This window comes from Anomalospiza imberbis, chromosome 6 (genome assembly GCF_031753505.1).
Source record: "Anomalospiza imberbis isolate Cuckoo-Finch-1a 21T00152 chromosome 6, ASM3175350v1, whole genome shotgun sequence".
Classification (NCBI taxonomy): Eukaryota; Metazoa; Chordata; class Aves; order Passeriformes; family Viduidae; genus Anomalospiza; species Anomalospiza imberbis.
Window position 1 is genome coordinate 17,066,194 of NC_089686.1, and position 25,720 is coordinate 17,091,913.

A 25,720-nucleotide genomic window follows, 5' to 3' on the forward strand; every position below is an offset into this window, starting at 1 on the left:
GAAGAAATGCTTTACTGTAAGAGTGGCGAGACACTGAATAAGTTACCCACAGAAGTTGTGGACTCCCCACTCCTGGAAATATTAGGGCCAGGCTGGATGGGGCTTTGAGCAACCTGGTCTAGTGAAAACTGTTCTTGCCCATGGCAGGGGGATTGGAACTAGGTGAACTTTAAGATCATTTCCAACACAAACCATTCAGTGATTCTATGAAATGCCAAATCCTTCTGGTTAAGAAATAAAGCATCCAATGCTGTCCATTATTAAAAAGCATTTAAAGTATCTAGTGCAAAATCAAACATAAAATCCATCCTTGTTTGAACATTTAATGGCTATTCTGGTTGAGCATGCATAGTTCAGGGAAAGAGGAATGATGATGTTTTCATGAGTGAATAGCAAACTAAACCCCATCCATCTGAGTGAATGTGCACTGACAGATGAGGATATTAAGACGCTTCGCTGCCACAAAAAAGTTTTCTTTTGTGTAAGATCTGTTATTGCCCTTATAACACAGATGATGAGGTGTCACCAGACAGAAGATCTGAATATACTTGAACAACCTTTGGCTAGCAGCTGTTTCATGTGCACGTTATAGCCAATTCATGTTCTCTTCCTTCTATCCTCTAATCTGCAGTTTTCAATATCAGGACCTTCTCAGCAACCATTTACAAGACTCACAACTGATAACATAATGTTTAAAGCTGAAGATGTCTTAGCAGACCTTCTACTGAAGGCAGAACTCACAAAAACCTTGGCACCCGGATTCAAGAAGTACCTCAGGAACTGGTACAGCTGCTTGACCATGTTTGAGTAATTACCACATACCCCAGGCAGTATTTGGCAGTGCAGAAGGTCTAGCAATACCTTCACCTCCTTCCCAAATCCTGGTATGGGTGGAGCCCGTAGATTATTGTGTTTGGTTAGATCTTCACTGAACAGGTGAGCTTATTGGAAGTCGTATTAATTTCCATTTCCATGTCTAGTAAACTTGTCTTGAAAAAGACCAGCTGCTGGACAAAGGGTCCACAAGCAGAGAAGATACCAGCATCCACATCCAGGGACTGTGGATGCTGAGGGCGTACAAGGGGAATGGACTGATGACTTTGACCAGGCTTGCACCCCCGAATGGCATCACCTCCTGCTGCTGTTGGAATGGCTAGGGAACAAAGGGGACCATTGATCTGGTTTTGCTGAGAATTCTTTTAGTTTTTATAGGAACCCTGCTTCCCTGCTTGATCTGTCAGGATTTGCATGTTATTCCAGCTCTGCTGCACATTCTGTCCTTCCTCCCTCCCATCTTCTCTTTTCATTTTGGCTTAGATGTCCTATTTCTGTTGTGTTCCTTAGCAAAAATTCAACCTCAGAAAATCCTTATTACCTTGCTTCATTATTTAATAAAGCATGTGAATTAGAAAATAACTACTATGAAACTTCTTAGAAACATCTCATTAAATCAGCTTCCAGCATTTCATAGAGATTAAACATGGCATACTTACTGACACAATAAAAACCAAAGACATGAGGGACGCTGGGCTAACTGACATCATGCACATGATTGAATTTTGGGTACCTCCTCCCAAACAAGTGTTGATGTGAGAACCAATCTGTTCTCATAAAATTATTAAGGGATATTAGCAAACCAGATTTACTTTACTGCATGTCAATTTAAATTTGAGAACAAGATTCTGTGGCTAAAAATATATAGTTTGAATGGCAAATTACTGTATTTTCTCCCTACATTATTAGGGTACATATTTCTCTTCAACACAAAATAATCATGACTACATGTATTTCAGTTTTATTCACAACTCAATTATGAAAACACAGAGTGCTCTGTAGATTACCTCCTACATGTCTTGCCACAGCTGAGGCCTTGGAGCTTGTGGGGAAGAGGATGTGCAGTTCTTCCACTCTTGTCTTTCTACAAAAAATTCACAATTTCAGTTTAAGACTTTGCCATTTTTACCTTGGAACTATTATGTCTGAGGAGATCTCTGATGATTCAGGCAAAGACCATTTGCTTTGCAGCCCATTCAGCACATGGAATTATTTTTTTCAGGAATGTTGTTCACCTCAGGTTTACTGAAAACATCAATGCTTATAGTATATTACTTTTGGTACATTAGAAAATGCAACATTAAAAAACCCACACTTCCACCTTTTATATGTCACCATAAAAAGCACCCTTTTAAGGAGAATGTACAGTTATGCTTCTTTTAGTACAATTTAATATTGCTTTAATTGTTCTACTCAGTTAGTAAATTCTGAGGATTTATTATGGTATCCCCCAATTAATTTTATTTTAAATAGGCTGAAGGGACTGTTTTTAAACTCAGCAGTGTGAGGGCAGGTAATTCAGCATAGTCACAGCTTACTGATGTGAGCAGGTGTGAGGAAATGACAGATTCATTCCAGAGTAAGCACATGCCAACACAGTCTGCTCAAGGATCAGGTCTTCCTCAACACAATGATACAGACTGATAGAGTATAGATGTCTTTAAAAATGAAACGTGCTTTACTGCTTTGGCTTGTAAAATGTGAACATGTAATTTTAAAACTTCTGCATTCTCCATTTTACACAACCCTTTGCAGCAGTGCTCTCTTTGGTGTAAGGATTTGTGAAGGAATTTTGAATGAGTTAGAGACAGGACCTCTGAGTTCCTATAGCTGATGCGATTTATTTTTCTTCTACATAGGCAGGAAGGATGAGTACGGCTCAGAAGGTCACAAGACCTCTAATTACAAGACCTTTTAAAGATTTACTAACAAATAAGACACTGCCAACAAAGATATTTACATTTTTGACCCAATCCTTAAATATTTTCTCTTATGACACATGCTGCAGTGTAAGCTTTCTTAGCCAATCATGTTTAGACATCCAAACCTACAGTACTGTACTCTAAAACGCTAAACTTTACTTAGCTTAACATGTCTCTGCTTTAAATTATAAATCCACATTCTTGCTTCTAGCACCTAAGTTTGGAAGCATTTTGGATTCCAACACTTTGGAGTGAGCCAAAGCTGCCTGTACTGACCCCTGAGAGCTGGGTCAGGCACACAAACAATTTGACAGGCTGAACAAATTTAAAACCTTAAACCATGGGTTCACTGTTTTGAGTAGGAAGGTATCTTGTGAGTAAGTTTTTCTACCAACTGCACTGGCTAAGGAAAATCTAGGTTCCCCCTACTGTTTCCATAGACTTCTCTTCCAAGATTTACACATCTGGTGTGTATTTTCCAAGTTTCTAAAACCCATGCTCTACATGACAAATAGGAATTCACATTCAGTTTGAGAAGCTATAATATACTTCCATTTCGCCATGTTTATTAGAGATCTGCCAAACACACTTCCTTTCTAATTTGTATTTGGTCATGAGAACAGCAATAGCTGTAAGAAGAGTAATTATATAACTCCCTCCTATTAAGATAAATTAAGGGTAATGCACACCAAACACAATAATGAAGGCATTATTACCATTGATGGAGGACAGGATTGCGGATTTTGAAACCTCAATGACCAATTTTGAGCTGTACCACTATTCTGAGTAACAATATGCCAACTTCAGCTGTTCTTGATCAGAGACCTTGCCACATCCAGCCTTGTTAATTGCTTTTGTAGTTCTGCTATTGGGTTAAAAGGAATTTGTGTAATCTGATGGGTCAAAAGCTGCAGATCAATGGTTTCACAAGAACAAGAATATGTTGGGGATGAAGGAAGAAAATAAATAAAATGCAGAAGGAGCTTAGAGTGAGGATAAGTGACGTGATGTAGAGTGAAGATCTGAGTCCAAACATCCCAACAGCAACGCTGAGAGACTGGGATTTGAATCTCCAGGAACGGACTTGAGAAATACTGACTCTCTATCAGTCAGTCTCTATCTTGGGCACCTTATACCAAATCCTTCATACTTTCAGGTGATGGCAAATTTGAGTGCAGAACTCCAGTGGATCTCGCTGTAAGCGGATCCCACCTACCATGTTCTGCTTGCCCTGTTGCTGCAGTTCTGCCAGCATCACCACATAAATACAGAAGTTGCCAGCTACATTGATAAAAACTCACAGCTTTCTCAATTTACACTGAAATTTGGTAAGAATTTATCTCAGTGGCAATGTCAGCAGAAGCAGGTCTTGCCCACTTGACCCTGGCACTGGCTTTCTTGTGCTAGTGCAGCTGTAGCCTCACATTGATCCAAAGGAGAAGTTAAAAACCACAGAATGACTTGGGGTGGGAAGGACCTTAAGAACACCTCATTCCAATCCCCCTGCCATGGCCAAAGACACCTTTCACTAGACTGGGGCACTCAGAGCCTCATCCAACCTGGCCTTGAACACTTCTTGGGATGGGCCATCTATAATCTCTGAGCAACCTGTTCCAGTGCCTCACCACCCTCACAGCAAGGAATTTCTTCCCAATACCCAATCTAAACATACTCTCTTCCAGTTTAAAAATGAACCTTTTGTCAGAGTAAATTTAACCAGTTCAGTCCTGATCCAGCTAATTGCACAATCCCACAAGAAGCGGGCAGGTGTGAGAGAGGAGGTTGTTCTGGGTGTGGAAGGGGTTTGGGACAATGGGGTGCAGCACCGACTCTGAAGAATACCAGTGATAGGGTATTTTCACCAGCTCCTAGTAGGTAAGTGATTCATCAAATGCTTTTGGTGCTGGATATGCCACCCTCTCATTCCTGAAAACTGTTGCTTTCTGGAGGTATGTTTCCTTCACTCCTGCTTAGCAGGGGAGGCCCAGAGAGCTGAGCTCTGCCAGTGCTGCTGCTGGCACTGTCAGAGCTCCTGTCCTGTCCCCTGGGGAAGATGTCAGCACTGAGGGCCTTTTCGTGGGTGTTGCTATGGGCAACTGTTTATAGGAGAACATAGGCAGAAGCTGAGAAACCCAGGGGGATGGAGCAGAGTAGAAACAACAGCCCAGCAGGAACAGTTATCAGAGCAGGTTGTAAATGCTGATAAAACACTATCTCAAGCAGTCTTTAGCAATTCCAAAAAACTACAGTCAATGTGCCAGCAGTCTAAAAGTTATTTTATTGCTCCTGGAAGTACATGAGAGTTCTCATCCTTTCTAAAATGAGGGCACTAAGGATGGGGAGCAGACAGAGAGGAGCAGAGGCACAGCAAAACAGTCAGCTCTGCAGCTTCCTCTGCTGTTTTCTCTCCTCTTGTGAAAGATAAGGAGAAGCTGACATTTGCAGATGTCACTTTACTACCTTCCTCACATCTAACAGGGCACTTCTTAATTTTTAAAAAAAAAAATTTAATTTTGTAACCATCTGGGAAATTCACATTTAGGTTCTTTTAGAGAAAATTATTTTCTCTTGCAGTGTGTGTGACAGGCATATGTACAAACCAGTTTAACCCAAACAGTTCAGCTGTCCAGGAAAAAAGCAGGTTACCCTTCCATGAAACCCTCCACTGAAGAAGTTTTCATTCCTTCCATTACCACAAAATGCAGCAGAAACAGTTATTATACAACTGAGTTTAAAAGCTGACTTCTCTACAGTTCTTTTGCAACTGTATTTAAAAGTGTAAGATGGACAGGTCCATGTATGCCACCATGCCTCAGCTTTGTAACCTTTCCATGACTACAGCAGTGAGCCAGAAAGCTCAGTGAAAGCAAGGTAGCAGGTATGTATGTCAATGCTACTGCTGGAAACCTGTGACAGTGTTTTTCCCCTGTGTCCTCCAGTTTGCCATTTCCCGTTGTCCTGGTCTCTCCTGTGGATACTGGTGCAGGGGAACCAGGAGTGCAATACTGCTGCTTCCATCCTAAAGGCCACCTGGACAATCAGGTAATTGATTTTTCTTATTTTAACAATCCATTCAATTGTTGTTTCCTTTCTTTTCCCAGATCCAAGATAAAGCTTAGATTAGCTTGCTTGCCTGTTTTATTTTTCCTTAGGCACTTCACTGGCACAAGTCCAAGCCATTCAGGAAGAGGGGGAGGAACTAAGACATTATACAAATAGTCTTCTTTGGGACACACTTGTTCAGATTAGACTCCATCTACCTCTGCTTTATATGATGATGGCAGTTCAGCTAAATCAACCTTTTTTCAAGTATGGCAAATTGCTTACTTTTTAACAAACCCAAGCAAGACAAAAGTCTCCTGGGATCTTATTCAGCCAAACCTAATTCATGTGCTGCTTTGAGTTTCATGCTTTATTTATTTCTATGACAAGAAATTCGCTGCAAAGATTAACAAGAACTTATCCTGAAATTTGCAAGGAAGTCTATCATATCATATTTTATTTTATTCTTCTATTTCCCTGAGGATAGAATAAAGCTCTCTGAAGAAGTTATAGTTAAACAGTCATTGATAGTTTATATTTAATTGCATTTTTTCCAATAAAGGATTATTTTATCCAAGCCAAACTCCAATAAATTGAACTAAATCACATCAGGAACTGTCACATCTTCAGGTCTCCAAACATTTTCCATCATCATTAAAAAGACACTGCTAGCAGCTAGCACTGCTACACTGCTAGCAGCTCACAGAAACCTGAGACAGCTTCTAAGTAGATGCAATTCTACCTGCTCCTATTTTTAATCTTCTCACATTTGAAACAGGCATAAACTGCTAGAAATCAACAATCTCACATTCTTCACATTTTAAGATTCTCCTCCCTACTATTTACGTGCAGGTAAACTAAGGGATAATTACAGCTCTGTACACAAAATACAGAACAGCACAAGATTTCCCTTCAAAGCAGATGCACAGCACATGCACATCCACAGATGAAGTGCTGTGTTTATCATCCTGGATAAAAGGCAATATTGACACCAATAATTAAGAAATAATTGCTAACATTTCCCACTGTGAAACAAGTGAACAGTTCCATCAGTGCAAGCTTGGTCTTACCAATTTAAAATAATAAGATGCAGGAAATTGCCACATTTACTCTTCATAGAAAGTTAAGTGTCTCTTCATGGGCAATGGATACTTATGAGCTCTTTTCACACATTCTAAAATTTATCTTTTTCTGACAAAACTTTCTCCTGCCTTCCAGGATGAATCCCACTGAGTGTCAACAAGCAATATTCTACTGCTATGAAGGGATGCTTCATTTTAGCTTGACAGATAGAAATCAGAGCCTTCAATGGAATGTGCACAGATGGTGTGTGGCTTATGCCTTGAAAAAAGTGAAGATAGGAAACATGAACTTCAGCTTTTTAGAAAGAAAAGCAGTTGTTGATGGCATGTGCAGATAAGAAGCAGGTGTGCAATGTACACAGTGAGGCGGAGTCTCAAAGACTTCCTCTTGGGCTTCTCACCAAAATATGAATGACTGAGAATATTGCCACTACTTTCAAAAACTTGCATATTTGCTTAGTTTATCCTATGGTGAGAAATTACAGACTTGAAGCCATGACAAATTGCAGTGCATGGGTCTTTGCTTAAAGAAATGAATCAACCGATGGATGGCCATTTAATCCCACTGATAATTCTTCTCTGCACTTTCAATTACAATGGATGGAACTGAAATTTTCTTTCAGTGATACAGAAATCTGATCTTCTGTGCTCTTTATTTTTAATGGTTTAAACCAATCCTGATAGAGTTATAACTGGTTTTCTCAAATGTAACTTTTTCTCTACTATACAAATCAAAACCACCTCAAGAATTAATTTTTCTTCATTGTTAATTACAGAGTCAGACTACTGAAAGTGAGAAAAACAACAAGAAGAAAGCATTTCAGTAATTGCCATCTGTGGCTCTTCAGAGGATTTCTCTTTTGTTAGTTTGCAGTTAGTGAAAGCAAGTGAGATCTGCTCTTACATCTGGGCAGATTCCTGGGCCGCAATATACAATGCCGTAATATTTTGGATGTAAACACTATAAGAAAGTGATGATTTAAAAATATTTCCATTAAGTAATCACCATGTCTGCTACAATAATGTGTTTATCAGCAGATGGAGTGGTAATTAAAGGCTAGAGTAAAACATCAGAATAACATTCTTTCTATTATTTAGACTTCTATTTTAGAAGCTGGTGACAAATACCTGCCACAGAGCATCTTCTCATGTAGTTTGATGCCTAGAATGCAGATATATGGGAGGAGTCACATTTCTCCCTAGGTATCACATGAAACTCAGAAAACATGACAAATAAAAAAGCAAAAACTATTAATGTCTGAAAGGAAACATTATGTAAGATGGGAGATTATGTTTAAAGCAACAAAACTGTTTATATTAAGAAGCATAATAGTAATTTACTTGGAATTATATCAATATTCTTGCTGTCAGTACTTCTTGACATGGGAAAATAATGAAATTTTCAGCAGGAAAAAGAACCCCTTCTTCATACATTCTAAATGAATTAATCTCTGTCAATGCTGATGGACAGATTCTGCCATAATTCCAACAGCTGAACTGAAAGAAACACTGAAAGTCTAAGCTGGTCAAACGATACAAACACAACTGTTAGACTGGCTGTATCTAAAATCACTTTTCTGTTTCTCATGCAGGCACAAAGGGATCACAGCCCCCTGCTTTTTCATAAATTAGAATGACCTCTAGACTTTTCTTCGAAAACAAATCTCAGGATACCCTATTATTTCCATTACTTTTTCCTAAAAATTTTATTTTCTCTCTCTATTCTTTGTACGTATCTTGAAGCAAGAAAGACAAAGCATAAACTTGACCAAGGGTGAGAAATCTGCTTTCTGAACATACTTCAGGTGTCCTATTGAAGGAAAAAAAAGACAAAGTGGAAAAAAACAAGCAATGAAGCAGGATATTAAAGACAGTCTGTCATAACAAATGTTTCAGTGCCCCCACGTTACTTATTCTCAAACCAGGTGAGGCAAAATTTCCAAAGTATTTCCTAATAATTTTAAACCTGTATGGAGTTAAAATGGGGTATCTTAAAAACCCATTCCATTGGGTTAAGTGTACAAAAACCCCTGCATTTGCAGTAAAATCTTGGCTTGGCTGAACTCAGTGGCAAATAATCACTTTGAAAACCGCAGAATCTGAAGAAATTATGATTCACAAGGCTTTCACACTGGTATTTGCTTGTACTTTTCATAACTCATAAACTGAAATATTATATTCCATTGGAATTGAAATGGAATGTATATTCTATTGTGATTAAACTGACTCTTACTGCAGTTGTATTAGATAATTAAGTGTTTGCCTCATTTGGCAGATGTTCAAAACTAAGACATAGGAGAAGCAAAGTCTATCAGCTAGTGGTAAAACTTTGACTCTCTTTTCTTTTAACAACTTAAAGCACTAATTCCTTGACCTAAACAGATGTACCAGGAGTATAAAACATGTGCTTATCAGGAAAGCATATTAAAGCAGTAAAAGCAACAACAACACTGCAACTCACAGCATCTAACAAATTGATCCCAGTGGCTGAGCTCTAATTGACTTCCCATGAACAAGTTACTCTACATTAAAGTGGACATGTGACTGCATGTCCACAGCTAAAGCTGCCCTACGCTGCTGCTGGGGGGGCAGAAAGGATGTCCTGCAAAAGGCCATGAACAGCAATGGCCTCACATCTTCCTGGCCTTTCCCACATTTCCAGCCTCCCTAACAAGGCAGCATGGAGTGTTTGGCTTCCCAGGGAATATAGATATGGCATTATGGTGTTTGCATGCCCAACATGGTGCTTCCCACCTCTGAAAATAACCAGGTAACTAGTCTTGGTAAAGGGAAGGACTGCTGTCAGCTGCCTATAAGACAATATGTCTATATCAATTAGAGAGGAGTTTGGCCCCCAAAGCATAGCTATTTACACAGCTTACAAAATGGTTAACTCCATTTGTATACATTCTCATCCACCGCACACAGACGTTCACAGAGGAAAGTTTTACACCAGCCATAGAGGTTGCTATGTCACCTCTTTCTTATGCCTTTGTAACTCCATTACAAAAAATCTGTTTACACTGGGGAAACACAATGGTGAGTCAGACATCAAGACAGAAAATTTAGTGACATATAAATCTGCTGTCAACAACTGATGTAAAACTTTGCACAAATGACTCAGTATCTAGAAAACAAAGTAAATATTATCTCATAAGGTTGACAAAAATTGACAAAAATTGGGGGAAAACACCATAACCCCCAAATAATTTCAATTGCTTAGTTGAGTAATAAGCTACATAGTATTTCAGCTACATTACTTTTGTATTACATAGACAAATATGAAAAGATTTAATATTCTGAAAGCTACATGTTGGACTTAACATTTCTGTTAAAATAAAGTTACATGGTATTCCTGAATTTAAAGTAGAATTCTTATTATATCAAGACTTCTAACTCACTGAAGTTATTAAATTGGCTAAAATGTAACATGCAGTAGGATCTGCATAACATCTGACAAAATATCCCTCATTGACTCATAACATAATCAAGAGTCTTTTCCTGTGCAAGAACTCTATCTTACTAGAAGAGATGTTATGTAGGTGCCTCTTCTGCTTATGACTGAGCATGTCAGCTCTCTCAGCATTTGCAATTATAGTCCATCTCACACTCCACTCGGCACAATTAAAAACTTGTAAGGAAATAATAGGAAAATATTCACAAAAATTTTAATTGACTTGCCCATAACCTAACAGACAATCCACATAGCTGGGACACTTAACACTAAGCATCTTCTAAACCACTGCCGATTCAAAATCTCAATCCGATATCTACTGATTAATAAATCTTCTGATTTTTTCCCCTGATATTTATCTTATACGTTTTCTTGGTTAATATTAGCCCATTACTATTAATCATGCTTTTTCAAGTTGTTTTCAAATACCTGTAGATTGTCACCAGTTTATCTTGTACTATCAAATATTTACAGGCTATTACATAACAGACTCTTACCATGCAATTAATATTTGCCTTTTTTAAATCCTATCATCTATTCACACTTTGACCTGCTGGAAATCAGTGTAGCTCTCCCTTAAACTCTCTTTATTTGGTAACAATTTTGTTTACAATAGGAAAAAAAAAGAGTCAAAAAGCTCTGTGTGTTTACTCAGATGAAGTCGTGAAAAAGCACTTCAGGGCCCCAAAAGACTTCTCCACTTTGGCCAGGTGTGTGAGGAACTGGTTGAAGTGAGGAGTTGCCCCAGCTCATTGCCCACCCTCTGGCACCATTTGTCTCTCTCTCCTCTGCCTGGCTCTGGACAGGGATGGTGGCAGATGATCTGTTTGATCCACTGCCAAACCCTGTGCAGCCCTCTGGTATCCAAACAAGCTTCTAGGAGGCTTCAAGAGGCATCAAGCAGAGGGTTTTCTAGAGAGGCTTTGTGCTAGAGAGGCAGTACAAGAGCTGGCACTATCCCACTAGCTAAATGAGGGAGGTAGAGCTCCCAACTGCAGACATCTGCAGAGCAAGGAGAAGGACATCTTTCCTCTACTTCCTTGTCACCTTCACAAAACTCAGTGAACTGACTAAGCAATAACTGAGTTTTCTGGTTTCTAGAAATACAGTGGAAATACATAATCTGACTTTGAAAAAACAATTGCATTTTCCTTGCCATGAAAGCATTTATCATGAGGACATGCCATTAGTGCTTCTAGTGATTGTGACTCAGAGAGAGAAGGGAACTGTTGGGTTCTGTTTTAAAGAAAATACTTCCTTAGAAGACTGTGGGCTTATTTTTAGAAGTCTGTAGAAGTCACTTTGATTCCTCAGAGCTCTTTCAAAATTACTGGAATATGTGATGTATTCATACCTACAATAATCGCTTTAAGATATGCTTAATAAATACTGTTATTTGCTCTAAAACTCAATTTCCATTGATACTCATGTTCTGAACAATTATCTGTTACAGTTAACTCAGGGCAGCTCTAACAAGCACTAAGGAGAAAAGTCAGTATGTAGGTCCCTGTTAAAGCTTGTGGTGTCTCTCCAAAATCCAGAGTTTCAGTGGTAAACTGTTAGCACTAAATTTATCCCTCCAAGTATCCTGTGTTAGATTAAATGGAATTTTTTCAGGTTTTTTTTCTGATGAAGACAGACTGAATTAAAACTTTATTTCTAAGCATCTATTCCAAACCACCATTCATATTTATGTGCTACAATGACTAAAAAGGGCTACTTCAACTGTAGCCTTTCTGATTTCATTATATATTCTGTCCACAGGCAAAATTAAAAGGCATACCAAGTGCTAAAATTGCAATAATACAAAATAGAGAGACTGAGTTAATTTTATCACTAGCAATTTTGCTGTTACTATGGCAAGTGTGAAAGCATTCCCATTATTTAAGACAGGATTTTGCGGTGCTACAAGTCCTCATCTCAGAGATACTTAAACCCTTTTTTAATATATTAATTACTTCTACTATCCACCTCTGACTTTTCCCTTGTGGATAAACATTGCCAACCCATGGCCTCATTGGTTGCAGCTTTCAAGACAGTTTCAATACAGCATTTGGATCTGATTCTGTCTAAAACTGCATACATGAACTGGCTCTACTTCTGATTATATCTTTGGCCAGGGAGACCACAACTGGACCTTGAATTTTGCCAGGAGAATGGGTCAGTAAAGAATCTCCCTGGAGAAACCAAAATCATCAGACTGTTGGGGGAAAAAAGGAAAATATATATGGAAGAAGCAGCACAAAATATATAAAAAACCTATTTTAATGCATCAGCGTATGTAGGGTCTGCTACATACTAGTATGTATAATAATAATAATAAACTAGTGAATGATTTCTTCAGCAAACTATGCCCAGCCATTCCCTGAGAATTTAAGTCAAACTCCATGGTTTGTCTTCCAGGAGAATAATCACAAAATACCTCCCCCCTAATTTTGTGGTGCACTTGCTCATTTTCAGTGGACAACTTCACACTCTTTCTATTGTCTTTAGTTTCCATGTGATTAAGTGGCTAATCCCTAAAAAGCAAGCAGCAAAGCCATCACAACAGGTAAGGAACAAACCTCCTAATGCTCCAGTTTGTCTTCTTACCTATTGTTTAAGGGCATACTGTGAAAAAAATGCTTCATCCTTGCATGGGAAGATGTGGGATGACGACCTCATGAGGTAGAATACTTTTCTCCTGATTTCTTCTTACCTTGGCAGAATATCACAGATGATTTCTATTTGTTATATAGCTTCTAGGAGAGTAGGCAAAAGTAACACCAGCAGACCATTAATCCTACTGTGGTAAAAGCTGGAAGCTTAAATCAACAGCATTTATGCATGCTGCAAAACATGAAGAATGTGTGTATAACAGCCAAGTGTTCACCCCTCACAAATGCATCATAAACAATATATACACATGGTTGCTGTGGAAGCAGGATGTAAAGATCCAACAGCATTTAAAAGGTGGGGGAAGTCTTGCTGCCCTACCCATATCCCCACCTTCCTCTCTGCCAGGGCACTCATTGCTTTCACTCTGAGAAGGGTATGCCCCAAATATCACTGCAGTATGAGATCAATTTTAGAAAAACAGGAAGATCTGCAGGAAAACATTACTTCAAAGGTAATAAACCACTAATTTTCAGTAGCCAGTAAATCATTCCTGAGTTACATAAACAGGAACTCCAAGATGGCTGAAATTCAGATTATAGCATAGTCCACTTTAATTTTAATGTTCAAGACCATCTGTAACAAATTGACAGCAACATCTTGGCTGCCACATCTGCTTAAGTGTGAGAATTAATTTTAGGGTCTAGTCTCTTGTACTGAGATAATCAAGTCCATATAGTCCAAAAGGGAAATTTTATTTTAATTTTCTACTTAAAACACCTCGTTAAGGAAGGCAAATTAGCAAGATGACACTGTGTGCAGTATTGTAAAGACCTTAATCAAGTCACCCCTTTGAGCAATATCTGACAAGTGTAGCTTGCTGATTTCTTGACATGTTTCCCATTCCAAAGCACTGAGCCAATCTTAAGATATTTCAGGACTAAATACAAATCACCATAACTAACACAACTGGATGCATCAGCATGAAAACATTAAGTTACCCATTCCTTAAATACATTTCTTTCCTTCCAGATCCATGTTTATTTTTAAGAACAAAGCACCACTCCTCAAGGAATATATCCAGTAATGCAGAGTTTGGGGTAAGGAAAAAATACACAATACATAATCCAAACCCACGTAGGCAAGAAACCAAGATATGTCCTTTTCTCCTTACCTATAATAAACTGACTTGCAAGAAATAAACGTGTTGCTGAGTTCTCAAATTCAGGACTTTCTAGGCTTAGGTAATTACCATCAGGCTCTAATCTAAGAAAATAGACTTGTGACTCAAACCACACTCAGTTCCCAGCGACAATCAGTGGCATTGCCTCTACAAAAAAGGAACTAAAATCACCATTAACAGCAAATTTCATATCCCTATGTGCTAAGCAAAAACATTACCGTTGTAAAAGACGCAATCACCATTTTTTCCCCTGATGGCAGAGCAACTAATTTCATTGCAATATGGCTCCTGAAGTGAAGACAGAAGTCTAAGAATGATTTGCATTTCAATATGGAAACAAGCACCTGAGAAGTGTAAACTCAGCTTCCTACACTGACATTATTAGCAATGCATTAGCAGTGATTTTTCCTAGCAACTGACAAAATTACAGGGACAGCAGGCTTTCTTGCCTATGCCCGCAATACTGTTCTTTCTAGCTGGTATGTTATGTTGGTTCTAAATGGTGGTTCCATATTTTTAAAACTATAAATATCTGGGTGAATTGGTGTATTTTTTCAATTCTTTACATTTCAGGGTTTATTATTTGTCCTGAATTTTTCCTACTGAGTACTGAAAGCTCTGATAATTTATGAGCCCGAGGTTTATACTGGGGGATAGAAGAGTGAAAAATCTCCCCCACAGAATTTCCCTCAACTGACTCAAAGGCTGCTTTCTCTGGTAACTCTTATCTTACAACTGCTGAGGAAGAGCCATCATACTCCTGATTTTCATTAAATGTGATCATGAGCAATGTGTAAGAGTGAAAGATGATTCACTGGATTTTAGAGAAGCACAGCTGTTCCATTTATACACCGCAAATTTTTTCATAGCCCCACAACAATGAGGAGAAATTGAATATTTCAGCAGAAAAACTGATGAAGGTAACAATAAGGATGCTGTATACTGGTTTCTAAAAATGAAAGCAAAGTTTCTTCTCTGTCATTTTTGTAAAAGATTTCCATTTCATCTTGCCCATTTCTGCTTCCAGCTCAGAAATTGCTCAAATTCTAATCCAAGTATATGTGAATATCCAGTCTATATATCCTTCCTTCTTATCCTTTATATTCTAGTGTATTTAGATTATTATTATTTTTTACAAAACAAAAATATTTTTAGACAAAGATCATGGTTTCCCTGCCTAATTCTGTCATGAGAAGCCCCCCATAATTCTGTTGAACCTATGTGTGTACATTTATATACTACATGTGAATGCAAAAAGTAATTACACCCACAAATATGTTGTGAAGCTCAAAGCTTTCAGAAATCTAAAGAAAAGCTTGGCATAAGTACTGATGGCATCTAAAACAAAAAAAAAAAAAAAACAAAAAAAAACCAACAAAAAAAAAAAGACATATTTGCAGTATTACTCAGGCTTTGCAATAAAATGGAGCTTATGTGCCCACTTGCCCCATTCTCTCTGTCAGTCATACTATGCTTCAGTAATTTTTGGACTTGTTGATCAGTCTCTATCAAATCTCCAAGATAATTATGATCCTACACATTTTCTGACAATGAGTTTAGGTGACAGACAGAGATGCTAATTCATGTTGTTGTAAAAGAAAAGCAGTCTGATAAAACTTCTACATATTATGTTTGACAGATATCAGCATATTCACATTGCCTGGCATTTAGCAATGTAACTTCATAAGACACAGCATGTGCTGACTTTTGTGAAATGAAGGGGATCAGAAGGTACTTAACAGTTTCTGTAGAGGAGGTTGGCTAAAGGAATGAAAGGAATAAACCAAAGGAAACTCAGTTCAAGTAAAAATTAAATTTAAAAACAAATCTGATCAAATCAATACAATCTCAGTCAAGTTTCAGTAGATCCTCACAAACACCAGGCCATTTGGCATATTAACACATCCACAGTCCAGTTGAAACACAAGTTACAACCCTGCTTTCTTTTCTGAGGTTATTACCAGATGTGTGAGCACATCAGGCACAGATAGAACTAAAATCACTAAACTCAGCTCCTCTACAGGGACTTGACAGTCATTATTACTCTCTGTATAACTCTGATCAAGCACACACATTTTCACATTCAATACATGGTATTACTCCTGCATTTTGATTGCTTAACAAACACAGAAGTCACCTACATGATGTATATGGTTTCTACATGAAAACATCCTATCTGAAAACCAGAAAAATCTCATACCAAGTACTGTCACAGCATATGCTGCAGTTGAGATGGCCACAAGACACAGAGTATCATCACACAATTCCAGAAGGCTTTAAGCACTCACCCACACAGAGTAACACCACCCTACAAGGCTTCAAGCACCTACCCATATAAAGTAACATCATGGCACTAAAGCTACAAGTAGCTGCTATTTCTTATTCTTCAGCCCAACCTTTTATACCCCCCATGTCCATGCATTGCACCTGTGTGCCCTCTGTTCCCTTTGGTGGTTGGTCAGTGCACCTGGGCACTCCATGGCTCATTGCTGTCAATGCTGTTCATCTGCTTTTCACAGCTGTACCCATTGGGGATGTGGCTGGGCTGCAGCCACACTCCCAGTTACCACAAACTCTGCACCTACAAAATACTGATCAATTTGAAGGCAGATTTGAAGGTTTGGTTAATTTTTATATATTATTTCACTTTCTTGATGAGGTGTGTAAATGAATGCAGATCTTCTTCATCATGCCACATGTCAAATACACATTCACACAGACATGTCACAACAGCCTGGGCAGCCCTTCTCTGTAACTTCAGCAAGGAAGCAATCTGTAAGATAAGAAATCTTCATGTTTAAGTGCTGATGCACTGAAAAAAGTAGTTTCTGCCCAAGACTAAGCCAATCACAGCCCTGCACCTGCAGATCAGCGCAGTCTGCAGGCATGGGGGCCTTGGCACTTTGGCTCCTGGTGACACGTTCAGGCACCCTTGGCAGTGCATTGCCTTGTGACATAAGGGCAGAAAGGCTCCCAGTTTAGACTTCACACTTCAGGCATAGTCTTTGACTAATGACCATGAAACTGTTATTGCCAAGGTTCATTATGTTATGTCAAAGGGGACAATGACAGTTTTTCCAACAAAATGCTCTTGATTTAATGAATCTAAACTGGCATCAGTTGCAATCCAGAAAGGTTCAAAGGACATAATAATCTCTCAAGTGCTGCAGGGTTGTTGTTTTAATTGATAATTTGTGCATATTTTGACAGTAATCACTGAACCCTGTGATGGTCCCAGAGGTTCCCATAGTGCTGCTATAAGAAGTTTTGGCAGATTCTGCAGTCCTCAGACCAATACTAGGAGGATTTACTCAAGAGCATATACTGGGGTTTTCATTTGCTTCACACATCAGAACTTCAAGCCTATATATTTTTGCCACAATACTTTGAAAATTTTAAATGTAAAATTAAAGACTTTAAATTAATAAATATAAAAAATAGCTACATTTTTTTCTCCAGATATTCAGGTTTTACAGAACACCTCACTTCCTCTTCTGTTTCACCTTGCTGTAAAAATGCCAGTATGAAGAAAATGAGCAATATTTCATTGTCCTGTGAAGAAATTAATGGAGAAAAAAGGCAAAAAAGAAATTTTAACTACATTTTTGTTTTGTGTGTAATTGCAGAAGGAAAAATTAAAACTCATTTCTGCAGAGACCTGTTTACATGTTTTACTTACCCCAAGTAAGAAAACAAGTAGTTGTTACTTCACAGTCGTTACTAAGGATGCATTAGATTATGCATTTGCATAAATTCAGACTGTATTTCAGACTGTATTTCATTGTTCCTCCATCAAGTAGCCAAAGCACCTAAATATTAGTTGCTTTGAATAAGCTACAGCAATTCAGCCAAACTATCCAAATCCTGCATGCTGGGAGTCATGTAGAGAGATGTCCAAACTCTCTTTGTATCTTTGACTTATATATTTGTTGACTTTACTAGGCACTGGCAATTATGGATTCTGTTCAAAAACACTAGTGGTGTTGCCTGAATTTATTGTATTGCAAGGACTGAAATAACCACACACCTGGGAAGTCAGAAGCTTCAGCTCTAAGTCCTGCTTGGCCACAAGGAGGCTTCAAGCATTGCTTTCATTCCCCAGAGCACTACCTAAACAACCAACTTGAACACAAGACTAGGACTGAGCATTTTCTGTTCCTTCTTAGGGAAGCTGTGCCATGGTGCTGACTTCATGGGAGGAGACATGGAGATGGACACAGAGCTGTTAGGGAAGGTAATGGTTGTGTTGCCTCCTCTTTCATTTCACCTGTATAGCAAAATGTTGACACTGACTATAACCACTTACAAATTCTGTTAAGGGATCATCCTTCATCTCTGCCCTAGGAAAATTAGGTTCTTCACATGAATCTGCTTCTGAAAAAACCATTCCTGTCAGCCCCCTAGCTTATTCCACATGACAGTTGGCTCAGGTAGAGCCTGAGGGAGCTTCTCCAGAGCTCTGTCCTAGAAAAGCACTTTTCAGGGAAGCCAAGATCCAGTTCAACACAGCCTGAAACCCTCAGTCATGCCTGTGTTGTCATCGGGGACAAGGAAATGGTCAGGAAAAAATGAAGAAGTAAACAATGACAGGGGAAAAAGGAAGATTGAGGGCAAAGTCTGTGGTTGTTGAAAGCAATTTCATATGAAGTGGAAAAATCATTCATAGCAGTGTCTGTTGAGCTTCTGCTGACTTCAGACTCCACAGCTTTACTGAGTCCTGAAACAAAAGCAAGACCCAGGAAGGCTCTGAGAGGGATATGTTTCTCTAAACAAACTAATGGCAAACACAACATTCTCTATTTTAGAAATAAATTTCTGAAATTAGAAACCCTACTACTATTTGACACAAAAACTGAATTTCGTTATTTTAGGAAGCAAAACCTAACCAGTTACGTTATTTCTGAGTCTGATTCAGTGTTTGATTTAACAGCTACTCTGCTGAGTATCTTTTTGCTCTACATTGCATACTTTTGTGGTGTCTTACATAGATTTACTTTTTTGGATTTCCTCTGAAAGGGCAAGTGCTGAAGACAGTACATGGCTACAAAAACAGTAGTCATATGCTTCAAAAGTTATTTGTCATTCTTTTGATATGGCTGATATTCCCGTACTTAAAAGCTGTCTTTGATGTAGTTGAGACTTTTACTCCTCTCTATCTATAGGGCTTTTGATCACCTCCTAATTAATGAAGTAATGACAACCAATTATATTTACATCTAATACAAAGCATATTGTTAAAGTTTGTCATTACTACTTTCCTTTCTTGCATGCTAACACAATGTTGTAACCCTAACATTTTCTGCCTCACTCCTGCTGGGAGCATTAATCAGTAAAGTTATTTATTCCATTTTGACATTTTTATTAACTGGCAATTATACACGAAGAGATGAAATATGTGCATAACTCATGACTCTCACAATGCTTCTTTCAAGCCAAATAAGTTATTTCTTCCATTTTAACATTTTTATTAACTTGCAATTATATATGAAGAGATGAAATGTCTGCATAACTCATGACTCCCAGGATGCTTCTTACAAGCCAAGTTTTCAAAATACTTAAAATGTATCAGGATCCTATTGTTTTGCCCTGGACAAAGCTTCATTAAAGCTATGGAAGGGAGCTACACACCTCTCTGCAGGTCTACATCCATGTTTTATCACTGGTTTTAATTATCTAGTCTGAGTTGGAGCTCTGCAAGAGCACAAGCCTCAGAAACAGTGGAGAAGGCTGATTTCACTTTCTTAAATTCACATTGATCAGCACAGTTGGGTTTTTTGCCAAGGAGAATTTGAATTTGGTGCTGTATTTAAGGCAAGGGTTTCTGACATCCTCTATGAAACAAAAAAGTTTGTTTGCTTTCTCTGGATTTAACTAGGATTCTGTTGGCCACCATAGATAAACTTCACCAGGCAGAACAAACTGACTTCTTACCAAGTCCCTTAATAGTTACTTGACGTGAAGAAAAGCCCATGTTGCCAGTGGTTTGATTATTTTCTAATTTTAAAAATAGAGCATCTTTGAAAAATTAAAAACAATAAGGGAACAAAAAAAGAAGATTACTTATATAAGAATTGTTTCTGTGTAGTAGAATAAACTAGGAATTTTCTAACAAAGCATTTTTTTCATGGGATATAACAAAGCTTCAAACCCAAGTGATTCACAGAAACATTTTGGTTTTGACATTTTTTTTCCCAAAACAGAAACAGGATTCTGACAATTGAGCAGCCATCATCCTTAAAGGTCTGCTAAAGAGCCCTGTTTTCCTTGTGTGTGGCTCAGAGACGGCCCCACTCTGTGGCTTGTCCAAGTAACTGATAAACTCAACACGAGTTTGTCACAGAGCCAAAGGTTCATGACAGCCCAGCAGTGCTGACAGTTCTTAGACACACAGCACTTCTCAGGCTTCTTTTGGCATGGGGAGAAACTGTCCTTATTCTAGGAAAAGGTCCCCAACTGTCCCAATACCAGAAAGGTTCCAGAAAGCACTCTCTTTTTTAGATTCAGCAAGTGGAGTCCTGGGAACACTCAGCAGTGTGTAGAATCCCTGGCATTACATATCTCTCTGCTCCATGCTGCTTTGAAAAATGAGAAAAAACATATATTCCTGAAGACAACTTTTTGTGTATGATCAGTAGAAACTTTTGGAGTCTCTGTATCTGAATGGTATCTTGAACCTGAACTAGCTCCATGAGGTCACCTGCTTCCTGTGACTCCTCTGAAGACAGTGCTATTGCAAACTGTCCTGTGGCACTCTGAGCACCAACACTGTGCCCTGCAACAGTTGCAGAGCTGAGGACTTCACTTGGCTAGTTACCAATTACCAGCCAGCTCCTTCCTCAGTAACTTGAGTGTCTGCTTTGTAAACAGTTCTGCTAAGAAACTCTTCCATTTGATACCTCGGTCTGTATTATGCAGTAGCATAGCTTCAGAAATGAAGTCACAGATGTTCTGCAGCCTAATTTACCTTAGCCTGGAGGAGAATTTTCTGCCATCAAGATAGATCCTACCAGTGGCACTCATGGTGGTGGTGTAGCTGCAGCAATGTGAGCTGTATCTCTGCGACAAGGATTGTGCAGAAATCTGCATAATTTTCTATATCCTTAGGAAGGTTCCCAGCATGTTCAGGACACCACAGGAGAAGGTTCTCAGCAGGAATGCCAGGCTAAAGCTGAGGCAAGAGGGAAGTGATGTATATAGAGAGATAATTTTTATCCTAAATATGTTCCTGGATCACATTAGCTCCTTGTTCAAGAAATTCTTACAACAGCCATAGGATGGGTCTCTCCCCTATCTGTACATGTAGATGAAGTTTTAAGTTCAGAGGTCTTGTTTACAATGACATTATGCCAATTTTAAGCCTTTGCCATAGTCAAAGAAAACTCAGACTGCACCTACTCCAAGTGATGATATTTTGTGCAAATGCTCTAAGGGATTAAAACACTTCCCACTAAAATGGTGAGAAGAAAGACAGGCATTTCTTGTGTGCAATAAATTACATGATTAATGAATGGATCCTTTCATTATGTTAAAGGTCTTTTCCACTTTAGAAAGTCAGCAACAAAGGCTCAAGCTCAAGGTAATAAATAAATAAATTAAATGTTGTAGGAGCAAGCACCCATGCAATGCCCTAATTGTCATGTGTAAGGGACAAAAATCTATCTTAGGACTGATTATAGAATCACAGAATCATTTTGGTTGGAAAAGACCCTTAAGGTCATTGAGTCTAATTGTTAACCAAATGCTGCCAAGGGCACCACTAAACCATTACAGCAAGTAGTCCAGGAACACACAAGGCAGAAGGTTTCGGAGCATAGCTTCATTGTCAAAAGGCAAATGTCCACACTAAACATGTTCTTTATCCAGGCCTATGTCTTCAAAATATATGAAGCACCTGTGAATTAGGGACAAAGTCTTTTAACCTGGATAATATTCATTGGCACTAAAAGACAGCTAGATCACTTCCGTTTGAGCAAGGCATAGTGAGTACCTGTGCTGCTGCGGTAGTTCAGCAGGTGGCTCGAAGCTTGTGATCCTCATCCTTAACACCTGCCTGCCCACTGGCCCATTACAGGGATGTCCTTTTTGTCTGCAGTTGCCTTGATCACCTCTACTTGTCCTTCCCTCCTAATTTCTGCCAGCTTGCTGCCCAGGTGTCTGCTTAAAAAGAGTGATGATATCCAGATAACTGCAGCTCTGCCTTTAACGTGGACAGAAGATTGAAAGTAGGATTTACATATTCATTTATGATGTGATATTTAGGCTGATGAGCCTCAGTGATAATGGGAAAGAACTTTAGGAAGAGCAAATACATGAACTAGTATTAATGGGTGATATTGGATGTTTTTATTTAATGGAAACTAAATTAAAAGTGCAAGTTTGTTATAAAACATGACTGTAAAATCACCTAGTAAAGCAGATCTGTGTGTATTTTGAGTCATACTAATGTTTTCTTCAGGGTGAGAAGACTGTAGACAGGTTGTATGAAACAGTATTTATCCCTTTGAATGCTGGTAAGATTAAAAAATCTTAAAATTATCTGCAATAACCTCAGTGCAACAGTGTTGCAAGATAAGACATAAACTTGAAGACTAAATAAAATCTTACTTCCATACTCAGTATTTTGTCCTTGATTTGAGTAGTGAAACACTTTACAATCTGTATAGAAGTACAGTGCAATAGATGGCTTTTAAAATGATTGAAACTCACCCACTTTGTTATTTACATGCTCAATTTTAAACACATCAGGAAAATGGTTCAAAAGTTTCTACAATAAAACCTTATTCAATTAACTTATTTTTCCAGTACTCTCCTGAATCAGCTCTTGAGGCAGGAGATAATTCATTCTAGGGGAAAAACACAGAAAAACCACCTCTAGTAGGAACCTTTCTCCCTATAAAAGGACAATTTGCAAAGCTTTTTAAAATGCAGTTTCAGCTGCATAAATTACAAAATATTTAGTATTTTATTATGACAAGCCTATTACCTGCTACCTTCTATTGTTCTGCTCTTTTGGATTCCAGACAAAGAAATTGGAAGGAACAAATGTTCCTTTGAAACTGTCACTAATGGACACCCATGAGTAAATATTTTTATTTATTTTTGCAATACTTCAATACTGTAACTTCTGAGAGTTTTACCTCATGGGGTACAACATGGGTGTTCTCTGTCAGAGAACAGCCAGAATACAGTGTCCAGCAAAAACATGGCAAAAATTCCTTTTATGTACCTTTAGCTGGAGGATCAAAATTAAACTATGGGCAAGGCTAAAGTTTTACAGAGGGTGCCAGGACTCTTCTAATATTGCAATGTTTTTGTTTACAGCTTGTCTGAAAGGTAGCATCTCCTTCAGCACAAGGATTTGTATTTGTGGTGAAAGAGGAAAGAATGGCCAGTACTGCTCCCTGAGGCACACAGATAGTCTTAAGAACCTTCTTATTAAGCCACAATCCAGTTGGACCAGCTGACTTGACAAACTAGGAATATTGCGGCCTGAGAGGAATGAGGCAGACTCTAGCTCTTTGAGCAGATGAGAATTTCTATTTAAAGCATTATACGTGAAAAATGAAAGGAAGAGGAGCAGCCTGTATAACAAAATTAACTCCTACTTAGAAAAATAAGATAAACTGGCCATTATAAAATATTTTTCTTAGAACAAACAGCAAAACAGTGCCAGTACATAGCATACAGGGAATGGAAAAGAGATGTGATGTAGGAAGACTACAAAAGGAAGACATATTATAAAAAGAAATGGTTCTGCAATATGAAAGAAAAGTTGCATATATAGAGATGATTTTACCCTAAAAGCACTATTCTATTTATATCTTTATGGAAATAATTTCAGAAAAAAATACTTATGCCCCTAACTGGACTATAATAAATCTTCATTTTCCATGCCATTAATGGAACATGGTCTTGCTCTAACTAAGTGGTTTAAAACTTTTGAGCTTGATTATGTTAATAACTTCATGTGTGTGCATAAGAATACGGAATTCAGTGTTGTGCCCGTTTGGTAGGCATTATCCTCTACTAGAGAGAATCAACAAAGCTCAGCTGCCCCTACAGTCAGGTATGAATGAGAAAATCACCAGCACAGATGTGCATGAGGAACAGTCTATTTTAGCAAGAAGGCTGGACAGCTGTTGCTGTGAAGTTCTAACCAATTACCAAAAAAAGAGTCTTGCAGAAAAGTACAAAATGGATGCAAATGCACGCTTAAAATATGAAACTGGGATTTTTAAAGTCTGCACCTGCCTTTTAGTACTTTTAAATTCAGTGTTTTGCTACTCAGTTTGGAGTTTTTTTGAAATGTTACATTTTTACACTGAAGGAATGCATGCTTTCCACTTCTTTAGTTTTCTATTAACTGATAACAGATTTTCAGCAGAACTACTTTCTATTAAAAAACAGTCACACTTAAAATAGGCATATTAGTTCTGTGTGAATAAAATCACAGGGTCTTATAAATATTCTCACTGTGAGAACAAAACCACCTCAAACTCAAAACCAGTTTGAGGTTGCAAAAAGCCTGGGCTGTATTTGCAATCAACAGTACCTACTAATATATTGAATTTTCACTTGTCAAGAAGTCTGAAACACTTCCATGAGCCATATTCTGCCTTCAGGGATGGCAGTGTGAAATCAATGGAACACTGAAGTCTAATGAATGCTATAAAAATCTCCATGCTATAATACTAAATATTTTCCTGGCAATTTAAATTATAAAATAATATTTCACTATTTAGCCACAAAAGTTCTTTTTTTTTTTTTTTTTCATTTTTAATATTGAAACAATTCTGGTTTTAAGTATTCTTAATGTGCTGAAAAAGCTTTAATATATGAACAGCTGGTATACCAGTCACCTGAATCTTTAACAGCAGAAATAATTCCACTGGACAAAAGTGCTATCTATGACTAAACATAAATAGTAACAAAGCCTTTATCTTCAGTATTTTACATCCTGACCAAATTACTCTAAAACTCAGTTAAGACAGTCAAAGACAGTCAGCCAATATTGGGATTTAAGTTTGCAAGCCTTCCCCCAGCATTTATGATATAATTTAGAAAAAATTTCTCCCTCTTTGTATATGCGGGTTAATCCATGTCAAAATAATTATTTTATATAAACAACTATAATATATATAATTATTTAAACTGACTAGTTAATAATCACTTAAGTCAATATAGTCTCTCTTTTTTTTTTTGTCAGCCTCACTATTCTGCACGCTCAGACCCTCTTTGTTCCTAGAATTCATCCATGGGCCAAATTAAGACAGCTCCTGTAATCAGCAAGTAATTTGTTTAAGCAAGTGTTGTTGTTTTCTCCATCCAACTTATTCCACTTCATGGCATGTCTAATCTTCTCAGGCCTGATTAAGCTTCTGCTTTCAATTTAAAAAGTAAGTTTTCCTCGAGGAAATAAGAAAATTGTGTCACCACTCTAGTCAGAAAACCCTTATGTACTGAGTGCTACAGTCTGTAGAACTGAGCTCCACCTCAGCCTGCAGCAGGCTCCTTAGGGAGCTTTTGGCTTGGAAAATGAGAGATACCTTAGAAGTAGGCAGCAGCAGAAGGATCATAGCAGGGCTCTCAGTTCATGAGGTCAGTAGGC

General features: G+C 38.1%; 1 protein-coding gene and 1 long non-coding RNA gene across 8 annotated transcripts in view; both read right to left on the bottom strand.

Annotated features, from left to right (window-relative positions):
* The window catches only part of KCNK13 (potassium two pore domain channel subfamily K member 13), a 50,041-nt gene that overhangs the window by 14,885 nt on the left and 9,436 nt on the right, over window positions 1-25,720 (bottom strand). Inside the window, exon 2 of one of the 2 annotated variants that reach the window (XM_068192626.1) lies at window positions 1,842-1,918. The exons of the other annotated variant lie outside the window; for it this stretch is intronic. Within the exon in view, the coding sequence (XP_068048727.1) occupies window positions 1,842-1,918 (77 nt within the window). The remainder of the gene's footprint in view (window positions 1-1,841; window positions 1,919-25,720) is intronic. 2 annotated transcript variants of the gene reach the window in all.
* On the bottom strand, window positions 16,742-21,515 carry LOC137475389 (uncharacterized). 6 transcript variants are annotated; one of them, XR_010999853.1, is made up of 4 exons: window positions 20,810-21,515; window positions 20,578-20,684; window positions 20,044-20,127; window positions 16,742-16,885 (listed from the first exon to the last, which is right to left on the bottom strand). It is a non-coding gene; the product is annotated as an uncharacterized lncRNA (long non-coding RNA). The 6 variants fall into 6 exon arrangements; XR_010999855.1 differs by having other exon boundaries at window positions 20,044-20,106; window positions 20,810-21,513; XR_010999857.1 differs by lacking the exon at window positions 16,742-16,885 and adding an exon at window positions 18,420-18,486 and having other exon boundaries at window positions 20,044-20,106; window positions 20,810-21,513.